Source organism: Martes martes (genome assembly GCF_963455335.1).
Source record: "Martes martes genome assembly, chromosome: 11".
Lineage (NCBI taxonomy): Eukaryota > Metazoa > Chordata > Mammalia > Carnivora > Mustelidae > Martes > Martes martes.
The window spans coordinates 9,870,920-9,891,183 of record NC_137899.1 but is presented as its reverse complement, the minus strand read 5'-3'; the positions used below and the strand labels follow the sequence as shown (position 1 = coordinate 9,891,183).

The window sequence follows — 20,264 nt, the reverse complement described above, 5'->3', positions numbered from 1 at the left end:
AAACCTGCCGTGACTGATAATGAGTGACAGCTAGCAGTGGACTTGAATAGCCTGGACTGGAAATATCACAGGTGCAGGCCCAATGATGGGAGGGAGGGCACTTGGGAAGGGACGTATTACCTGTGACCCCATCTGAGATATGAACTGGCCATGTCACTTCTCAAGGGAGGTGGAGGAACTAGAATGACACAGGAGGCAGAGACCAGATGCTGTTTGTTTTCCTCTTTGTCACGGCCCTAAGTTGTCTTCCAAAAAATGGTCTCAGGTATTAACATGGAACTTATCTCCGTTTGATAACAAACCAGAGCGCTGTGTAGCTAGTTCAGTTCACCTGTGTGCTGATAATGGGCCATCTGGTTCGTGTCCCTCAAGACTGGCCTTTCTCTTAGAGCTGCAGTCCTGGGTGGTGCCTTTCTCTGTCTTTCTCTTCTTAGGGCGATCTAAAAAAACAGTGCTGACCACCCCCCAACTTCCTGAGGGGAAAGCTGGGCCTGTCTAGCTACCTGACTTACCACTACTTCCTCTAGTGCCTTGGCAGAAACTTCTGCCACGTTCTTCCTGGAGGAAGGTGTTCAACATCACAGTATTCATGAGAGCAAAGTGTGGGTGGGCCCACCACTATTTCTTTCCCTGTCTTCAAAAAAGCTCAGTGTCCCCAAAAGAAACACCTCTCTCCTTGAAACATGGCTTTGGTCTTGATCTTGGTCTTGATTAACCTCCAACCTCGCCACTCCCCATGCTTTGGACACACTGGTCTTCCAGTCCCCTGGATATGTGTGGGCAGTGTTTATGACGCTCATCATGCCTTTGCCTATTGTCCTTCTGCCTAAATATACTTTCTCCCTTTCTCCCTAAGTCTTATTTCCTTCCCTGTCTGACAGAATGGGTAATTATCTTCCTGTCTTGTGAATCCCTCTACCCTTGTTGGATTTCACCCTACATTGAAGTGATTACTTTATGTATCTTCTCATTACTAGATAGTATCCAGCTCACAGCATATACCTCACCTCTGGTGTGGTGAAGGTCATATTCTCCTTGCTCACGTGTGTTTAACTGATATGTTAGCTAGCTCTGCTATGCCACTGGTGACATTACTTTGCTATATAACAGTGAAGTATAGCCTTTGTACTGTATTCCATGGCAAAATAAGATTATAAATACGGTATGTTCCAGAAGGTCAGTCTAGTTCAGTTTGTATTGATGGCATCAATGGATGCCAAAGTCCTGAAATTCACTTCTCTTTGATTAGTTCTGAGGAGGAAAGTATCCTGGAGCAGTGTCCCCAACGATAAAATTAGACACAAGTACCCCTCGCCTTAGAATGCATGGCGTGGTACATGGCACTGCCTTCCTCCTGGGTGAATGCCATGGTAGAAACAGACCACATGTGGTGCTGTCGGTGGCCTCTATTACTGTGTCTTTCAATTGTTCCTTTTACATACCCCTCTCCAGGATGCAGGCCATTCCCTGTTCCTTTACCTTTCATCCTCCCACAACGAGACTTAGTGCCTGGCTCCCAGGTGGCACTAAGGGATCATCTGATGAAGGTTCTCCCTAAAGGCACACTTGACTTTCAGGATTGCTGTAGTTTGGACTTCCCCAGACACCGTGGGCTCCTTGCGCCTTGCCCTCCTGTAACTTCTATAGGGTGATGTTTCTAAGGCGAAAGATTATATCCTTTCCCAGATCAGAGTCTCCTGTGGCCCTCCCATCCTTTAAAGGTGGGGAGGTCCTCTCTGGCCCTTCTCGCTGCCCCTCCTGACACTCTGGCAGGTGGCTGGGAGAAGCTCTTCAGATACACAGCCCCACGATGCTTGTCCCAACATGCTTGTCGCACCATGCTTGTCGCACCATGCTTGTTCCTAAAGCTCTGCCGTTATACCGAGACTTCCTTCTGCGGAGATTGGCTTTCCCTCTGCCACTGACCAGTTGGGTGACCTCCCTACTCCTCCTTCCAAATACAGTGTCGCTGTTCTCCCATGTGGGAGGGCATTTCCAGCATCCCTCTTTCTCCCATGAGGACCTTGCCTGCCACTCCTGTCATGGGTCTTGGCGTTGTGTCAAAGTTGACTGCTTAAATGTTTGCCTCCTGTGCAAACTCTATGAGGGTAGGAGCACTGTTTAATTCATCTCTCTATGCATACTCGATGCTTGGTACAGTGTCTAGTACATACTAATGACTCAATAAACATTTGTTCATTGAATGGGCTAAAGGAAGGAAGAAAACAAAAACAAATAAAAAAGAACAGTTTACTTCAAAATCTCACCAACTCTGCTGAGCCCAGCCTCCCAGGGGATGGGAGAATTTAAGAGAGCATCTATACAGGAACCCTGAACTTCCACAACGAATAATAAGGTATTTGAACGCTAACTTCAGTGTGTATGCAAACTTAGCACCTCATTTGCAGTCCTGCTGAATTGTCCTTAGAAGCCTATTCATTGCCTGGCCACATTGCCTCTCAGCAAATCTGAACAGTACTGGAAATAGAGGAGGAAAACACACGGTGACTTACATTCTCTGCAAGCCTGATGCTCCCTCCCGAGTGAGGCAGCACGGTCTAAGCCATGGGGCTGGGGTTCCAGTCACGGCTCTGCTGCTCACTTCAGGCTGCTGCCCTTCTGGAGCAGCAGGAGAGGCTGGACATGACCTCTCTGGGAGTCCGTGTGACTCGGCTTTATAGGGTGGGCTTTGAGGACTTGACCGTCATGAGGCAGGTGGCGGTGTGCTGGCTAGGAAAGACGCAGTGACCCCGCTTGGCACAGCAGCCCTGGGGAGCTCCAGGAGTGGGGCTGCGGTAGTCAGGGGCATTGCTGACGGCTGCCCCATTCTGCAGCCGCGTTGGTCCCCTGCAGTCTCACGGGGGGCTCCTCGGTGGTCAGCAGGGTCCCTGGGGCTCGGGCGCCGTGACCAGCCGGGTATCACTGTGGTTCTGGGAAGTAAGAGCATATCCTTCACTTCGGCTTGCGTCAACACAGGAAGAAGGGACCTTCCCAGCTTGCGTCAAGGTGGGACCATCCTAAGGAAGAAAAGGGCATGTCTGAGACCGAAAAGGGAAAGACATCTGTGCATTCCTATTCATTCTCTATCCTGGTCTCTGTCAGTGTGTCCATCTGTCTGCCTGTCTCTCTCTTTCTCTCTCTCGCACACACAGAGGAATACCGCTTTCAGTGAACTTTCTTTCTAAGTAATCAGAAGGAGATGCTACTGCCTCCAGTCTTCCTCTCTCCCCTCACCCACGTCCCTCCCCCGCCCCGCCCCATTATTCTGGAGGTAGTAACTATCCAGGCTTCAACAGCTTCATTCTTTTTTTTTTTTTTTTTAAAGATTTTTATTTATTTGACACAGAGAAATCACAAGTAGTCAGAGAGTCAGGCAGAGAGAAGGGGGAACCAGGCACTCTGCCGAGCAGAGAGCCCGATGTGGGGCTCGATCCCAGGACCCTGAGACCATGACCCGAGCTGAAGGCAGAGGCTTTAACCCACTGAGCCACTCAGGCGCCCCAACAGCTTCATTCTTGAACATGTCTAAGCATAACCCTCCCAAGAGCCTCAGAGTTGCACCCAGAAATTCCATATTTGACAAAAGTGGTAAAAGTTGCATATCCCACAAAGCATGGCCAGGCCTCTTGCTCACCTCTCTTGGGCACAAGGAGCAAGAATGGCATCGGAGAAGCAAGGAGCCAAGACTTCTCTCACCCGCCATCACCAGGGGCCCCAGAGAGAAGTGGGGATGGGGGTTGTTCCTCTCAAACCTATTGTTGGATTTTTCTCGTTAGTGGTGAGGCTTTCTGTGTTCCTAAAATAATTCATTTGACTGTGACTTTAACAGGTCCCTTGTCTGTTAAATCATGACTTCCTATGTGGATAGTCCCTGACTTGGTTTGATTTGCTTATTAAAATTTCCCGTCTAATGTTCCCTTCTTGTCGGCAATGTGTGGGATTCTATTTCTTCTTCAAAGAAAAGGAACCCACACAATTTAGTTTATATAATTTTGTGATATTCTTCTGCACAATGGCCAGCACAAAACAGCTTTTTCAACACATGGCTTCAAGGCTAAAAACACAGTTTTGAGACACAGTTTCAGAGACAGGTGTGAGGAGCTGAAGAGTTGGCTAGAGATGGTAACACTGCAGCCGCCTCCCACTTTCCTCCACAGACGGGCTTGGCCATCTGGCGGGTCCCAGCCACCTCTGTCCCATGACCTGACTCGGCCACTACTGTTCCCAAGCAGATGTACAAACCTACAGGCAGGAATCGGATCTCAGGAGGTGAGACACAGAGGGGGACCCAAGAGTGGGATCTCCTCTCATCCCCTCCTTTCCCTTCTGACCAGTGTCATTCAGGAACTGGTAATGGAGGATTCTGGACAACAAGCCTTGTGCTTTGGGCAAAATAAGCACTGAGAAGGGTTACTGAACTTAAGCAGCAGAGCTCATGACATGGCTCTGGGACCAGAGGCAGGTGCGCCCCAATCCAACAAAACATCTACTGAGTACCCACTACGTTCTTACCATGGAAATGCAGGCCCGGGGGGTGGGGGGGGCGGGCAAGCCCCATGCTGGCTTGGCACCTGCTTCTTAGTAGAGCAGCACTGCTAAGAAATAAGAAAGTTGCCGATAGAAGAGGTGTCCAAACTCCCGTTTATCTGCATCAAAGGCAGAGAGAGAGAGTGAGGTTGAGAACAGGCACTGAATTGGGAGCAGGAGGTTGGGGGCATTAGGGGTAGAATAAGCCAAGGGGGCTTTTGAATGTGGTCAGAAGGAAACACAGCCATGCACAGCCCCAGATAGACTATATATTATATTATAACCTCAACTTTGGTCAAAAACTTGTGCAAGAATCTGCCACCGTTGGTGATTTTTACAAAATGTGTTTTAAAGAACATTCACCGCATCATGTTGTGTTCTCTGGAGAAAGTCTAAAATGAAGCATTTTATTAAGAATGTGGAGGGAGAAAAAATTCAAATATTCTGATCATGAGAACTGTGTATTCCTTTTTTTTTTTAATTGTATTTATTTATCTGAGAGATTAAGTGAGAGTGCAAGAATGGAGTGAGGGGCAGAGGGAGAAACAGAGTTCCCACTGAGCAGGGAGCCCGATGCCAGGCTCGGGCTCGGGGATCATGACCTGAGGGAAAGGCAGACACCTAACCGACTGAGCCGCCCACGCGCCCCGAGAACTATGCTTTTCTTATGTCTTCCTGGCTGTCAAGAAGATCAGATTCTCCATCTGAATCAATTTCTGCAAGTCTGTCTGCCCGTGTTGCAATTTGGGGAGAGTGCTTAAGAGCGATGAAAGTGCCCCCTCACAAGTCACACAGAACAGGCTCAAATCCCCATTTCCTGCTGTGAGAGGACCTTGGGAATGTTTATTAACCACTGTTCTGAGCTGGGTTTTCACCAACAGGGGGGTAGTGAAGTTTGATCGGTTTTTAATGTGATGACACCCTAAGTCCCCTGCCCAGAGTGAAGGTTCACAATTATTAGCTGTTTTCATACTGCTACTTCCTGCTTTCTGTCTAGTCTTTTTTTTTTTTAAGATTTTATTTATTTGACAGACAGAGATCACAAGTAGGCAGAGAGGCAGGCAGAGAGAAGGGGGGAAGCAGGCTCCCTGCTGAGCAGAGAGTGCAATGCGGGGCTCGATCCCAGGACCCTGAGATCATGACCTCAGTCGAGGGCAGAGGCTTTAACCCACTGAGCCACCCAGGCGCCCCTGTCTAGTCTTTATTTCCCTACTTCCTTGTACATTTCTTTTGCTGTAAATTTTCTCAAGTCCGACGTAGAAAGAAAAGTTACATATAATTTTTTTTAAGTTCCATTACCGCCCTGATGGCATAACCCGAGCTGAGTGAAAGATAAAAAAGCTTCAGGCATCTACTTGCTCAAAATAAAATCTGTTCCTGAACTCAAAAACTATAATGCTCTTCGCCCAGCTACCTAATGCCCATTTCTAGAACCTCATCTCATATACTTTAGTGAGGTTTCCTTCAGGGCTTGTGTTTTTCACTCACTGTTTTGATTTCACAGTGTAGAGGCAATTTTTTTAAGAATCATTTTCTCTGTTATAGATGTGGCTTTTGTCCACTTTCTTTTCATTTCTGAGATGGTATTCACAGCTTTATATATTTCAAAACAGAAAAGCTATTAATGACTTTGTCAGTTAGAAATTGACGCAGCAGAATCTTTGTTTTCCTGTGTTCTGAAAAAAAAAAAAAATCCACAACATACTCCTTTCCTAGAAGTGACAGTTTTTTCTTTTAGATTCCATCTCCTTACATGTGTTTTGGTCTTGCTATGTGCTATAATGCATAAGAATAACTTAAAATATTAAACATGCGAGACCTGTTCCAAGATTTTTTTTTAAAATCCAGGAACATGTCACTTAATTAAAAATATTTTTAACAATTTGAGTTACTTAAGTTGGAAAGCAAAATTAGTAAACAAAACATCGTTGTTGCATCCTCTGCAGCAGACAGGAGACAAGCCAGCAAATAGAATCTTACTCCCTATGAAGTAGGTCACAATGTGATCAGATTGTCTTCAGTGACTCACTCATTGGAGTCGTTCCTGAAAACTAGCCCATAAAATAGCCCATAACTAGATTACAACCAATAATTGGAAAATTACGGTGTCGCTGAAACTGTTACTAGTATTTTTTTGGTTTCTTATCCATGTCAATTACCCATCCCCAAGGAAAGGGAAAATAAAAGACACTCGAATTGCTTAGTGGAATGGAGAAAAAGCTGGAAACAATCTAGTGATACTTGTTGACGTCCTTCTCATAGATGACAGGAAAGCCACTCTTGCTCTTTGTAGGGAGGAGGGAGAAGGCAGGTCTCTGTGCCACGAGATTGGCCTTAGAGATTAGAAAGAATTGCGAGGTTGTAAACAGTGAAATCCCTTTCTGGAAAGAGAGTGGTCTTTTATCCAGGGCTATTTGAAAACAGGACAGATCCTCTACCTCCCACAGTTCAGATGTGAACAGAGAATGATTAAATTGTTTCTTCCAGCTGGATGAGTCTGTAGTGTGAGTTTGGAACACGTGAATGGCCAGGGAAAACAGAGTCACAAAGGAACACATGTTGGAAATCAACTATCCACCGGCTGCGTTGAGAGGCAGCTGTCGTGGGTCTTTAGCAAGAACACCTGTTTAGGGACATGATGGCATATAGTTTTATGTGAGCCTTTGTATATAACTTTTTGTCTCTTCTCTCTCTGCACTGTCTACTAACTTACGTCTTTCTATATTTTATCTATTTGTAATAGCACACTTAAACCCTTTCTGCAAAAAGAAGGAACATCATTGAATAAAATAAATCATATTAACTGAAGTTTCGAGGGCCTTTTTTTGTGTGTCAGGAGTCATGCCAGTTCCAGAGGCTATAAAGAGCAGGGAACGCTGGCTTGAAGTCTTCACTGCTTAGGGATGTGAGTGAACTGGTCAGCTAGCAGTATATTCAGTAGGAGTCTCTGCAGGGGAAGGGGATTCCTGTGGGATCGCAGAGCCAAGGCCCCCATTTTGGGGAATCGGAAGAGGGTACAAGGGGAGTTTATAGCAGAGTTGGTGCTGGGGCAGAATCTCAAAGCAGAAATACAATTCCTGCAAGTACAGATGGAAAGGGTGTGGACAAAGACAGGGGTCAGGAGGGCGGGGGAGGGTGGTGTTCAAGGAGCAGCTTTGAAGCTCCCCTTCTTATTCTGGGCAAATGCCATTCCTCCAGTCCACTCAGTTACCGACAAATGTCTTCCTTGGCTAATGTTTCCTTCTATGCCTTTGTTCCCACCACCTGGACAGTGAGCACTGGTGTAATTTGAGTTTCAGGGGAGTTGCCTGGTTTCCAGGGAAGTCTAATAAAAATACCACAGCAGAAATGTCTTCAACAAAAGAAAAGCAATCCATAATCTTTTGGGAGGCCCCTGGCTGATACTACATTGATAAAATTCCCTTGGCCTCAACATTAATTCAAAAACATCCTATTCAAGCACAGATCTTACAGATAAAGAGAGCCTTCCCCTCCAAAAAATTGGTATATAGGGTACATTTATAAATACACTAGACCATTTAAACTTGGCATTTCAGTTTTGTAACTGTGAGGCCGTGACTTGGGAAAAAATCTGGGGTTTGGTTGCAGGAGGAATTAAGTGTGAGGTCTCTGGGGATGATATGAGGGGACCCTTGGCTGGTGAGTGAGCCTGGCCAACTGCCCAGGACGTATATTTTGGTGAGGCTTTCTTAGTAAAGCAATACCAGTAGTGTTTTAGTAGATTTTTATTTATTTAGTGCCTATTATGCCAAGAGCTTAGTTTGTGTTCTCTCAGTAAGTTCTGACAACAACCCATTTAAAATAAGGAAACTGAGGACCAGGAAGATCAAGTAAAACGTCGAGGGATATGCAGGTTGGAGTTTGGTAGGTTCTGCACCAGCTTTGGTTTAACCTGTAATCATAAACTTGACTACTTACTTGCAAGTTGTTTTTATTCTCCATAATAATACTATAAGATGTTATTTGTCCACATAAAGTACATATGAGCTGCAGAAATGTCATGCTCTAGCGGTAGCCTTTCTTTTTTGGAAGTCTCTGGGCAAAGCCCACTGGAGCATCAGCAGGCTAGCGATGTCCGCTCTGAACCGCCCAGAAGAGCCAGGGGGCCTGCTGAGTGCATGGACGGCCCATGCTCCCTGGGCTTTGCCTGTCTTCCCGAGAGGAGGACTGGTTTCAGGTGACACTGATCTGTCCATTTTCATACTGTTGCAATGACAAGCATTTAAAAAAAACAAAACAAACAAAAAACCCCCCAAAACCAAAAAAAAAAAGAAAAAAAGAAAAAGACCATATGGTGTCAATAGTGTGATGAGATGCTTTCTGAAGTCTGGGCTTTTCTGCCTATAGTAATGCCATGGTTACCACCAGCAGGGCCTGAGCAATTCCTAATGAGAAACTCAAAGAAGGAACCGATAGGCCCACCACATGGCCATTAAGGCCTGAGATGGAGAATGCCAACAGTGTGCTTCCTCAGGTTAATGGACTTTTTATAAGGGCCCTGGTCTTGGAGGATGGGAAAAGCACCAGCCTAAGTGACTGCTGAACAGACTTATATAATCTCAAGAGCAGAGGGGATGGCTGCTGAGGCCTGGGCCTTGTGACCCATAAACAGAAACTTGGTTTGATGGATGTGTGCAATAAGTAATTCTCCCTGGTCTCGAAACTGCATGACTCAACCTGTTTTCAGGCCTTAATCTTCTCTTCTGTTGTCTTTTGGGGGGGTTTTGTTTTTGTTTTGGGTTTTGTTTTTTTTTTTTTAAGAGCAAGCCAGCAAGGGCAGGGAGTAGTGGAGGGAGAGGGAGACAGAACCTGAAGCAGGCTCCATATTGAGTGTGGAGCCTGACTCAGGGCTTGATCTCACCACCCTGAGGTCATGACCTGAGCTGAAATCAGGAGTCTGATGCTTGACTGACCCAGCCACCCAGGCGCCCCCTTAATCTTCTCTTCTTGAAAATGAAAGTGTTCCTGGGGCACCTGAGTGGCTCAGTGGGTTAAAGCCTCTGCCTTCAGCTCAGGTCATGATCCCAGGGTCCTGGGATCGAGCCCCGCATCGGGCTCTCTGCTCAGCGGGGAGCCTACTTCCCCCTCTCACTCTGCTTGCCTCTCTGCCTACTTGTGATCTCTGTCAAATAAATAAATAAAATCTTTAAAAAAAATGAAAGTGTTCCTATTTGTAGACCAGCATGTACTTTTATAGCCAGGTTTTATGGCCAAAATGATACATTTAAATCCCTATTTTAATATACTTTAATATACTTTGATTAAGTCAGAATCACCCTTCCTTGTTTCAAAAAAGGGTCCCTTGTGTAAGTTCGCTATGATGTTTCTCCCCCATGTTTTAAGACTTTCTAAAAAAAAATTTATTTATTTATTTGAGAGAGAGAGAACAGAAATAGGGAGAGAGAGCATAAGCAGGGAGGAGAGGGAGAAGCAGGCTCCCACTGAGCGGGGAGCCCGACGTGGGGCTCCATCCCAGGACCCTGGGATCATAACGTGAGCCGAAGGCAGTCACTTAACTGACCGAGCCACCCAGGCACCCCTCCCCCATGTTCTAAAAGCCATCTGTATCCAGAACAATTCAGCTATTATCACTGCGTATCCACTCAGCTCATATGAAGTGCTCAGTGTTGTGAACAGTACAAAGCTTGCCTTTTTCCTCATCCGATCCAATGGTTTCTACAGTAACATTGGCTCCGAGGGAGTCATAGTCCTCTGAGATTGGATTTTGTCAAAAATTAGAGTTTTGGGAGATTCCCTAGGTATTGGAGGTCCTTAACAGAAATCCCAGATGACTGGGGACATTCTGTAGGGCAGAGAGTTGTAATGGGGAGAGTTGTAGTGCAGGGACCACCTCTGATTCTGGGCTGCGTGTAGGGTCTTGAATGCTGGTGGGATCACTAAAATGTTCAGTGATAATAATTGTGATCTACCCTAAAGAAGGATAAAACTGGTTCTCAGTGAATTGGTGCTGGATTTCTCAAGAAATGGCTGTTTGTCTGGGGTGGTCACCCAGCCTGAGTCATCTGGGCCTCCTGAGACCCTCGGGCTAGAGGGAGTGAGGAGAGACAGACCCCAGCCGAGCATGGCAGTGCCCGGCCCCTTGGTGAGCTTGCATTCTTTTTTTTTTTTTTTTTTTTAAAGATTTTATTTATTTATTTGACAGATAGAGACCGCAAGTAGGCAGAGAGGCAGGCAGAGAGAGAGGAGGAAGCAGGTTCCCCGCTGAGCAGAGAGCCTGATGTGGGGCTCGATCCCAGAACTCTGGGATCATGACCTGAGCCGGAGGCAGAGGCTTTAACCCACTGAGCCACCCAGGTGCCCCGGTGAGCTTGCATTCTTATTCCTGCCTCCTCTGTGTGAAGCCCGAGCCGGAGTTCAGACCTTCCTCGGAGGGCTGCTCACTCACAGCTCATCTCCCTCTGAAGACAGGGATCAGGTCTCACAACCCCGCTCATTGTCTCTTTACCCCCACAGAATCTGTACCAGAACAGGTTCTTAGGCCTGGCCGCCATGGCATCTCCATCCAGAACCTCCCAGAATCACCGCCGGTGCAAGGAGCCACTCCGTCACAGCTACAACCCCGGCCAGTTCCACAGCATGGCCATCAGGAACGGCCCCCATGGCACCGTCACCATCCCCCGCTCCACCAGTGACACCGACCTGGTCACCTCAGACAGCCGCTCCACGCTCATGGTCAGCAGCTCCTACTACTCCATAGGGCACTCGCAGGACCTGGTGATCCACTGGGACATCAAGGAGGAAGTGGACGCCGGAGACTGGATTGGCATGTATCTTATCGGTGAGTCAGACACACTTAGCTGGACCAGCCCACAGTGTGCTGCAGACAGAAGGGTCTGGACACCGTGGTTTGGCTGTTCGGCAAGTGTGTGGTTCACAGTGCCCTTTTACATATGCTTTCATATGTCACAGACTCACACAGCTTGCAGTCACATACACACCAGATTCTAACACACTGCAGACCAGGTACCGAGGCTTCTCTTGCTACCTCCATTCAGTGGAAGAAAATCCTAAGATAGAAGGGCCGGGTGTGCTTGGACACAAACGTCATTACCATGGCAAGTGTAGAAGCTCTTCTTCCTACGAATAAGTTAGTATCACAAGCCTCTTGTCAAGTCCGTATGTTCCTAAGACCAAAGCAACACCATACACACGAGTGATGTGCACCCATCTCCGTGGAGGGAATTTCACTGTTTCCAGCATAGTGGGGCACCTCTTCTCGCCTGCTCTTTCCGTGTTCTTACTGCTTTGTATTCAAAAGATGTCACTGGATTCGATGTACAGTGAGAGCAAGCGCACGGCAGGCTGAGGAACAGAGTGGTAGCTGAGAGGAAAATGCACAAGTCAGCAGATCTCACAAATTTGAACTCACCTGAAACATGGATTTAATCTGTTGTTCCTGATAGAATCAGATGTGCTGGAAATTGGTGCATTTACGAAGTGAAGGTGTGGTTGCTGGGGGGCTGTCTCTAGAGTCAGGCATCAAACTCAGGGGAGGCCAGGCCTTCTGCTGTCAGTTTGTGCATGGAGCAGTTTACACATTCAGGGGCACCCGAGTGACTCAGTCGTTAAGCGTCAGCCTTTTGCTCAGGTTATGATCCCCGGGTCCTGGGATCCAGCCCTGCATCAGGCTCCCTGCTCGCCGAGGAGTCTGCTTCTCCCTCTCCCATGCCATCTGATTGTGTTCTTTTCTCGCTGTATCTCTGTCAAAAAAACTACACATTCGGACCCAAAATGCCCAATTTAATATCATGAAGTATCACAGAAACCAGTGGATTTTATGAGTATTTTACGACCTGTTTTTCTGATAAAATAAAGGGGATCTTATCTAACTGACTAGCTATCAGGGAAATATTTTTAGCTCTCTTAAAGGTTTTGGAATCTGCTTGGCTGACGTATTACAGTAGATACTTTATTATAAAGACGGAGAAATGTAATTTTTGAAATTTGTACGCAAACAGTGGTTACTAGATCAATTGGACTTAGGTAAAATTTAATTGGCTTCAGAATAGTTGTTGAGTAAAATTGTTTGGATACCATCAGACTACAACAGAGCTTGTAAAATGAGAGCGCCCCCCAAGCATATTTTTAGTCCATATTATTTTAAATTTGATTAGTTACCAACATTGTAAAGTGTAGAGATTTCACAGTGAAATCCAGATTTCTAGCTTCTTTCACAAAAGCCCTCAATTTGGCAGCCCAAGCCCATAATTCTACTTGGCTTTAGTTCACCAAAGTTAAGCATTAGCTGCTTTGGGTAGCCTATCTGTACCCTTCAGTCTTTCCACAGTCTCCCTCCCATCCGTCCCTACCTTCATTCATTCATTATGGATGTTACTTGTTTAGCAACTTAGGCAATTAGATTTTTGACCACAGATCTGGTTCTGAAGCAGCTCTTTAAAGCTGTACCTTTGTGCAGTGCCATTCATTCCCAGGCCAGGGGACCGTTGGAGGAGGAGCATGTGATGGGGGGAAGGTGTGACACCCAAGGACATTCATCCAAAGTGAAGGAGGGGCTGGATCTGGAGCTCAGCCCTAAATCCGGGCTGGGGGTGGAGGTTTCAGGTAATGGGCCCCCCAAGAGTTGATGAGGTCACCATGGATTGTATGTTGAAAAGAGCACCAGAAAGCCTCTGTCAGAGACAGGGGTAGCGAATGCACCCACAAAGGAGGTAGAGGAGGGATGGAGACTTAGGATCAAACTAGGAGACCACGTCACAGAAGTCAAGAGAAGGTGGTGGAGGAAGGAGTGGTCAGCAGCATCGAATGTCGTGAAACTCTGCGAATGAATCAGATCCGGTGTTAACATGACATTTTGACTAAGACAAAAGTAAACACAGCTCATCATCTTAGAATCTTAACTTGACAGTTTGTTCTCCTCATAGTAGCTGCATATATATAACTGTGAAGTTATTTAATGCAGAACGCCAACACTTTCGGCAACATAGCATTTCAGAAATAATTTCCAAATCCAAAATTATCTGGGAGTCTTAAGAGTTCATAATTTGTAGGTCCTTAGTAACGTATCTGTCACATTCGCAGTGCCTTGCCAAAGATCAGATCACTGACATAGACCTAACATTTTAGAGGTGATGATTTAATTTAATCTGTCATTTCGCCACGGAAGTGAGGCCATTGCAGTGGCTCCCAAGGCCACAGAGCTGCCTGGCCTAGTGTCAGACCCCATGCTGCCCATAGGAACATCTCAGCACATCCTGGTGCAGTATCCAGTGGAGGCCGTTCCACATCCAAGGAAAACCTAAATGCCCATGGGAGGCCAGGTTTGGGTTGCTTTCAACTCTGACCTTCGAGTTCCCCGGGCAAACATGACTGGGGAGAGAGTGAGACCCCTGGATGTGGAGGGGGATGTGTGGCCTTCCCACTGATTCCAGTGCTGTCCTTAGCCAGGAACGCAGTGGAGTTGGGGGTTAGTAACAGGAGCATCCCTGTTATCATTATCGGTGAAATCCCATTTGGCTACCCTCCTTTAGGGAGTGGTCCGTGAGCTTGATACAGTGTAATGAAGGATTCTCTCTCCTAGTGACACAGAATGGGGAAAGATCACATGGTTTCAGTGACAGCGTGACCTTGTTTAGAATCCTGTCCTGCGGCTGGCCAGATGTATGGCCCCAGCCAAGTATCGTCGTCAGAGCTCCAGGTTTCCTATCCAAAATAGAGGAGAAAACAGGACTATCTTCTAGAATTACTGAACTGAACTGATGAGACATTTAATGCACATTTAATGCCTGTTGATCGATACTTCATGTCTTGATCTACCTTGTCGGGGAGCTCTAGTCTCTGGATGTGGGATAGCAAATTACCTTAATTCCCAAACTTTGTCCTGAGGCTGTATCCTCATTTTGCCCAATTCCATAGCAGCTGAGGTAACAATGGTAGCAGTTTCCAAGAACCTTACAGAGCAAGGACACGATTCTGATACATACAAGTTTCAGTTCACAGGGCACCTTGCAAACCAAGGACTTTTCTCTCTCTCTCCTGTGTATTTAATATGTAGAAAGTTTAATCAGGTATATTCTGATTTTTTGTCTCCTGATTTTTGAATGCAGTGTGTCAAAAATTGCTAGTAAAAAATGTATAAATTTTAATCTTAATTTATCTTTCTCTATCTTCACTTCTGCAGATTCTGTTTTGTATATGTTGATGTGAATTACCAGCTACATAAATGTTTCATATCTTTTTTCTGCTACCATTTCTTAGTTTATTATTACAGATCTGTCTATGTTCCTTGTGCTACTCTTTGCCTTGAATTCTTTTTTTTTTAACTATTTAAGATTAGTCTCTCAGTTTCCTTCTGCTTCATATTGGCTTAATCTTTTACTTTATTTTCAGACTTTGTCTTTTCTTTAAATGTAGCCATTTGTGTATGCTTTTATATTCTGATCTAGGAGTCTCTGGATTTTAACTGGGACAGAATAGCACATTTCCGTTATTGTATTTACTGTTACATGAAGATTTATTTTTATCATTTCTTCATATTCTTTATCTACTGTGTTTTCCTTTTGTTTCTTTTCTTCTTTCCATTAGATTGATCTATCAATCTAAAAATTACATTTTTCTTATTGTCCTTATGATGAGTGCTTTTAATCAGAGACCAGACGTTCTCAATCAAGGGTGTTTCTGCCCCCATTCGATTATCAGAAGGCACGATTTCCTCTGAGAAGTGGAAGCCAGGTTGCATTTTCTTTGTTGGGCTTAGATGTAGTGGATCAGTTGTCCTTTCTGTCTGATTCTGTGCTTACTTGTCCATGCCACTCTCAACAGCAATAGTCTTTTCTATTATAGATTAGGGTATAGAAAGCATAGCTCCTATGCTTTCATTTTGAAGACAAAGCAAGAGAAGTACATTTCATTTTTCCCAGGTGTGCTGTTTCAGTAAACTTCACTAGAACTTTCTAATACAAATTTTTAACAACCTGTAAAGATCTTTTCTCTAGTATAGACTGGAACAGGGAGTAGGAGTCTATACGCCAGAAGAAATAAATATCATTCAGCAAATATAATCTCTTTTTGAGGAACTTAATACATCTCTATGTGTTCTGTACAAAATGAGTAATGACAGAACTTTAAACAGCACTGGCCTAAGCTAATGTTTCAGGTTATTATTAATGGTTTTGCATGTGCATCATAGAGCTTTGCCCTAGAGAGCCCTATTGTTAGCCCAGACTGTAAACAGAAGTATCTCCTTACTGGTGATGTCTGACACTGATCTAAGACCACTCCCTGTATTATTCATTCAGTCTTCACAACAGACTTTTGGGGCAGGTATTGATAATATACCCAGGTTGTAGTGAGGAAGGAAAGACACAGAGGGATTAAATAAGATGCCTAAAATCACATACCTACTAAGGTAGCCTAGCCTTCCTTCCTCAAGGTTCCCTGTAACTACACAAACATTGCTCCCAAAAAAGACTTCCACCATGACAAAGAATATGGAATAAAAACTTTTGGACGTAGGATCTAGGGGCTGCCAGTCCTCAGGGTGGCAAAGGGCCTGGCTGGGCCCCCACCATCCATTTCAGGCCTCTTCTCTTCTCCACTGCTGCCTTCTAGTGCAGAATCTGGTCCTAGCACCTTTAATGTCTCCGACTCCTGTGCAGCCATCTTCAGATGCAGGCTGGTCCCCTCATCAGTTGCACTTATGCAAGATGGGGAAGGAGGACCTGAGCTCTGGGGATCCCCCTACTGGTTTGCCGGTGGCTGAGAAATTCAGCTTTCCACCGTGATGCCTGATGCCTGCTCCCTCCCTCTCTTCAAGGTGGCAGGTACTCTTTGGGCTCTGGGCTGGTCTCGGTCTAGTAGGGCAGCAGCCCCCTGCTGTGTTCCTTGTGCTACTCTTTGCCTTGAATTCTCAGCTCATGGGCTGCAGCTGCTCTGTGAGATCCTTGAACTTAGCAGTTCCCATGAGGCTTCTGTGAGTGAGGCAGAAGCTGGGCCTTGGAGTTTTTCTGTTATTCTGGGGCTGTTCCCAGAGGCCCGGCCTGGCATCCATGTCTCCAACCAAAACCTAATTCTCTGCATTAAATCCCCTTCTGCATGAACTATCTGGACCGATTCTGTTTTTCTGCATCTGACCCCCACAGTACATTTGGATTTCCAAGCAAAGACCAGTAACTTTTCTAAAAATTGGCCATAAATGCCCTTGGGGAAGGAGCTGACCTCTCAGCACAGATGGGCCAGACAAGAATATAGACTATTCTGTTTTCTGGTGTGGTATCTATTATGAAGTATTGGCAGTGCAAGAGAATGGGCTATTTATTAGGAGCAGTTGACAGTCTCTTAAAATGTGTCCTGCTTTTTTGGTTTTGTTTTGTTTTGTTTTAGTGTTTTCATGCAATTCAACAAATATTTATTTTTTTCTTTTTCTTTTTTTAAAAATTTTTTTTATAAACATATAATGTATTATTAGCACCGGGGTACAGGTCTGTGAATCTCCAGGTTTACCACTTCACAGCACTCACCATAGCACATACCCTCCCCAATGTCCATAACCCCACCACCCTCTCCCTACACCCCTCTCCCTGGCCACCCTCAGTTTGTTTTGTGACATTAAGAGTCTCTTTTGGTTTGTCTCCCTCCCAAATGTGTCGTGTTTAAACCTGTACAACCACATGGATCTTGTTCTCTTTATTCTGCCATCCTAGCTCAGTCTTCTCTGACTCTTCCCCCCTACTCAGCCCATCCTTTTCTCATTTGTGACCCTGGGCTTTCTTGATATTTAACCCATTCTTATACTTACTGTAATCTAGTGACATTGTCTGTTTTCTTGAATAAATCCCCAAATCTGTTAGAAACTTTCTGGGAACATAGACCATATCTTATTTGTCAGTATGTCCCCACAGTTTAGCACGTTGCCTGAAGAGGAAATCTTACACCATTGACTAATGCATGAATGAACATCCCCCTTCTAGGTATTAGTTATGTGGATATCTGATTGTAACTGTTAAAATGAATATTCTGGTGATCAGAGTGGATAGATTCAAGTAAATACCTCTCCTTAGAAAATTGCCATAATGAGGCAAATCTCTATCTGGATGTGAGACTTTTTATATCTGTACTAAAGACCCAGGGAGCTAGGAAAATATTACACCTTTTTTGCAGAAAGGAGTCAATTACTCTAAAAGACATGTTATGCAATCATCTTAGTAACCTAACCAGGGATGTGAGCACACACTGTGAATATTAAGACTGGCAAATGTTGCAACCAAGTGATTTTCCCGAGGGATACAAAGAGTTCTTGTTATTAATGAAGCAGAGGTAGTGTTGCTTTGCCCAATCATCTTTGCCAAAGAAGAGACAGCCAAAAATGTGCAGTCAGCATGGCAGGTCACAAGCACATTGACCAACTATCTCGTTTAATCCTCCACTAGGAGGTCCCAGTTATTAGGACTCCACCGCCCCCCTCCCCCTTTTGCAGGTGATGCCTTGGTATAAGGCACAAAGGGCCTTGAGAGCTGGGTCCTTCAGCTACAAGCCCTGCCATCTTTGCGTCTCATTCTAGTCTGTTTTCTCAGTCCATTCAGATGCAGGATGTGAACCTCAGGATATCTTAGTTGCAAAAAGGGTAACCATGACCTAGCTGCTTTCTGTAGAGGAGCGCCTGAATTCCCTTTATTCCTCCCATCACTGTGGTCGATTTGGATTCTCAAATACAGTTTCCCCACAGCCTCAGATCCATCCAGCTCAAGCGGTTACATTCTGGTGAAGAGGAAACCGCCAGGGCACCATGGATGATCAAAGTAAAATTCATATCTCTGTCTTAGTCTGCACCGAAAACATGAGGTCTAGAGCCAGAGAGGAGGAAGTCAGCTGGGTCTTCAGAGATCTGTCCTCTCCAGGAATGCTGTGTTCCTCTCTGGACACCGGCTGTAGGAAGGATATTGACTATTGCACTGTACTGAGCAGAGAAATAGCAGGGAAAAAAAAGTACATCGTCTCCCCACAAGCTCCTCTCAGTGCTACGAGGCAGGAGGCTCTCCCTGAGCTTGAGCCCTGGACACCGCTTCAGGACCTCTCTCCTTGCCCTCCACACACCCACCCTCATCTCTGCCCTTGTGGCTTCTTTATCCCTCAGTACTTCCCTGAACCCCCGTTGGCCTCCCTCCTTGAAATTCCCCATCAGAGCACCCTGATCTTTTCCTTCCTTTCCCCTATCACAAATTGTAATAATACCTTTATTTCTCTACTTGGTGTTTCAAGTCTGTATCCTCAATTGCTTGTGAGCTTTAGTTCAAAAGGGACCATCTTGGTTTTGCCCTACTGTGGATCCTGCATATTCCCCAGCATGACAGACAGTTGGAGATCGATAAGTATCTGTTGAAAGAACAGATGAATGTGTGAGTGCGTGAAGGACAGATGGATACATTCATGGATGAGTCCCAGGTATTACAGGATGATGGTATTCAGGCTGGAGAAGAAATGCTATTGGTTGGAGCCTGTGATGACTGGGACCCAGTAGAAAGTGTGATTGGATGTTTTCCTTATGGCTCATTCGCAGACCCCCATAGAGACCAGCTACTGAAAGTTTTAGGGAGATTTTCACACTCAGACTTCACACATGGAAGGGCCGTTCAAAAGCGAAATGGATGGCCACACGAGCAATCATTTTGTGTTCTGGGAAGTGTTCACAAACCAGCTAGATGAGCTTAGGAGTACTGCAGAGTGGGGAGGAGTCTTGCATTATAAAGGGGTTGGTTCAGAGAGTACCTGAGGATATTTCCAGCTTTCTGATTCTGATTCCATTTTCTTCGGCTGAATTGGAGATAGCCTTAATATCCTTTGTTCTTTTTGTTGTTGTTGTTCTAAATATGCCGTTAGCTGATATATTTCTCTGTTCTGCTTTTCGTTTAGATGAGGTCTTGTCAGAAAACTTTCTGGACTATAAAAACCGTGGAGTCAATGGTTCTCATCGGGGCCAGATCATCTGGAAGATTGATGCCAGCTCTTACTTTGTGGAACGTGAGTACTTTTCCCATTCTTGTTGCTCAGGATAAAGCAGAGTTCAGCTGCATTGTTTTTTGTTCATTGCATTGCCTCCCCTTAGAAATGTGCCATGTAAGAGAGCCATAGGTTTATGAAGTGCTTAAAAATAATAATAAGTAAGCTCCAGGTTAGTTGGGCAACAGCCATCCAAACCAGCCCAGGGGCGCCATTCCTTTTCATTTCAGAGAAGTTTGGCTCATAGTCATTCATAGGCCTCTGCATTCAGGACCTTTTGGCTTAAATCCCTTAACTTTCACTCTGTGGCTCCTCCCGGTGCTAACCTTGCAGTAGCTGCCCTGCTGTATCTTACCATCCAGTTTTGGCTTGACTTGAGCGGGTTCTTCAAGGCTCCCTGCTCATGGCCCTACCATGCTGGGGATGTTCCACGTGCTGCCCTGACCTTTGACTCTGGCCACAGTTCTCCAGGACGAGGATGATCCATTACTACCAACAACCTGTTTCTTTGACTCCTGATTTACTGACATTTCTGGGTTTATAAACTTGTCATCATGTATTTTACTGAGATATTTTCAAAAATTTCTATCTGTCTTTGAAAAAAATCATTCTTACAGTTAAAGAAGGATTCTTTTCATAGGTCCCCATATTGATGCATTTCCCATTGCATGAAGAAATAGCCTTGTGGGCCTCGTGTTTACCAGCTGAAGGAATGCACAGTTTACCCTTATCTCCAAGTCCTT

General features: G+C 45.4%; 1 protein-coding gene across 3 annotated transcripts in view; it reads left to right on the top strand.

The window, feature by feature from the left end:
• HECW1 (HECT, C2 and WW domain containing E3 ubiquitin protein ligase 1) overlaps positions 1 to 20,264 on the top strand; it is a gene marked incomplete at its 5' end in the record, with an annotated part of 447,342 nt that overhangs the window by 191,478 nt on the left and 235,600 nt on the right. For all 3 annotated transcript variants that reach the window (XM_080818019.1, XM_080818018.1, XM_080818020.1), the window contains 2 exons: positions 11,023 to 11,347; positions 19,435 to 19,542. In XM_080818019.1, coding sequence (XP_080674145.1) covers positions 11,023 to 11,347; positions 19,435 to 19,542 — 433 coding nt within the window. The remainder of the gene's footprint in view (positions 1 to 11,022; positions 11,348 to 19,434; positions 19,543 to 20,264) is intronic.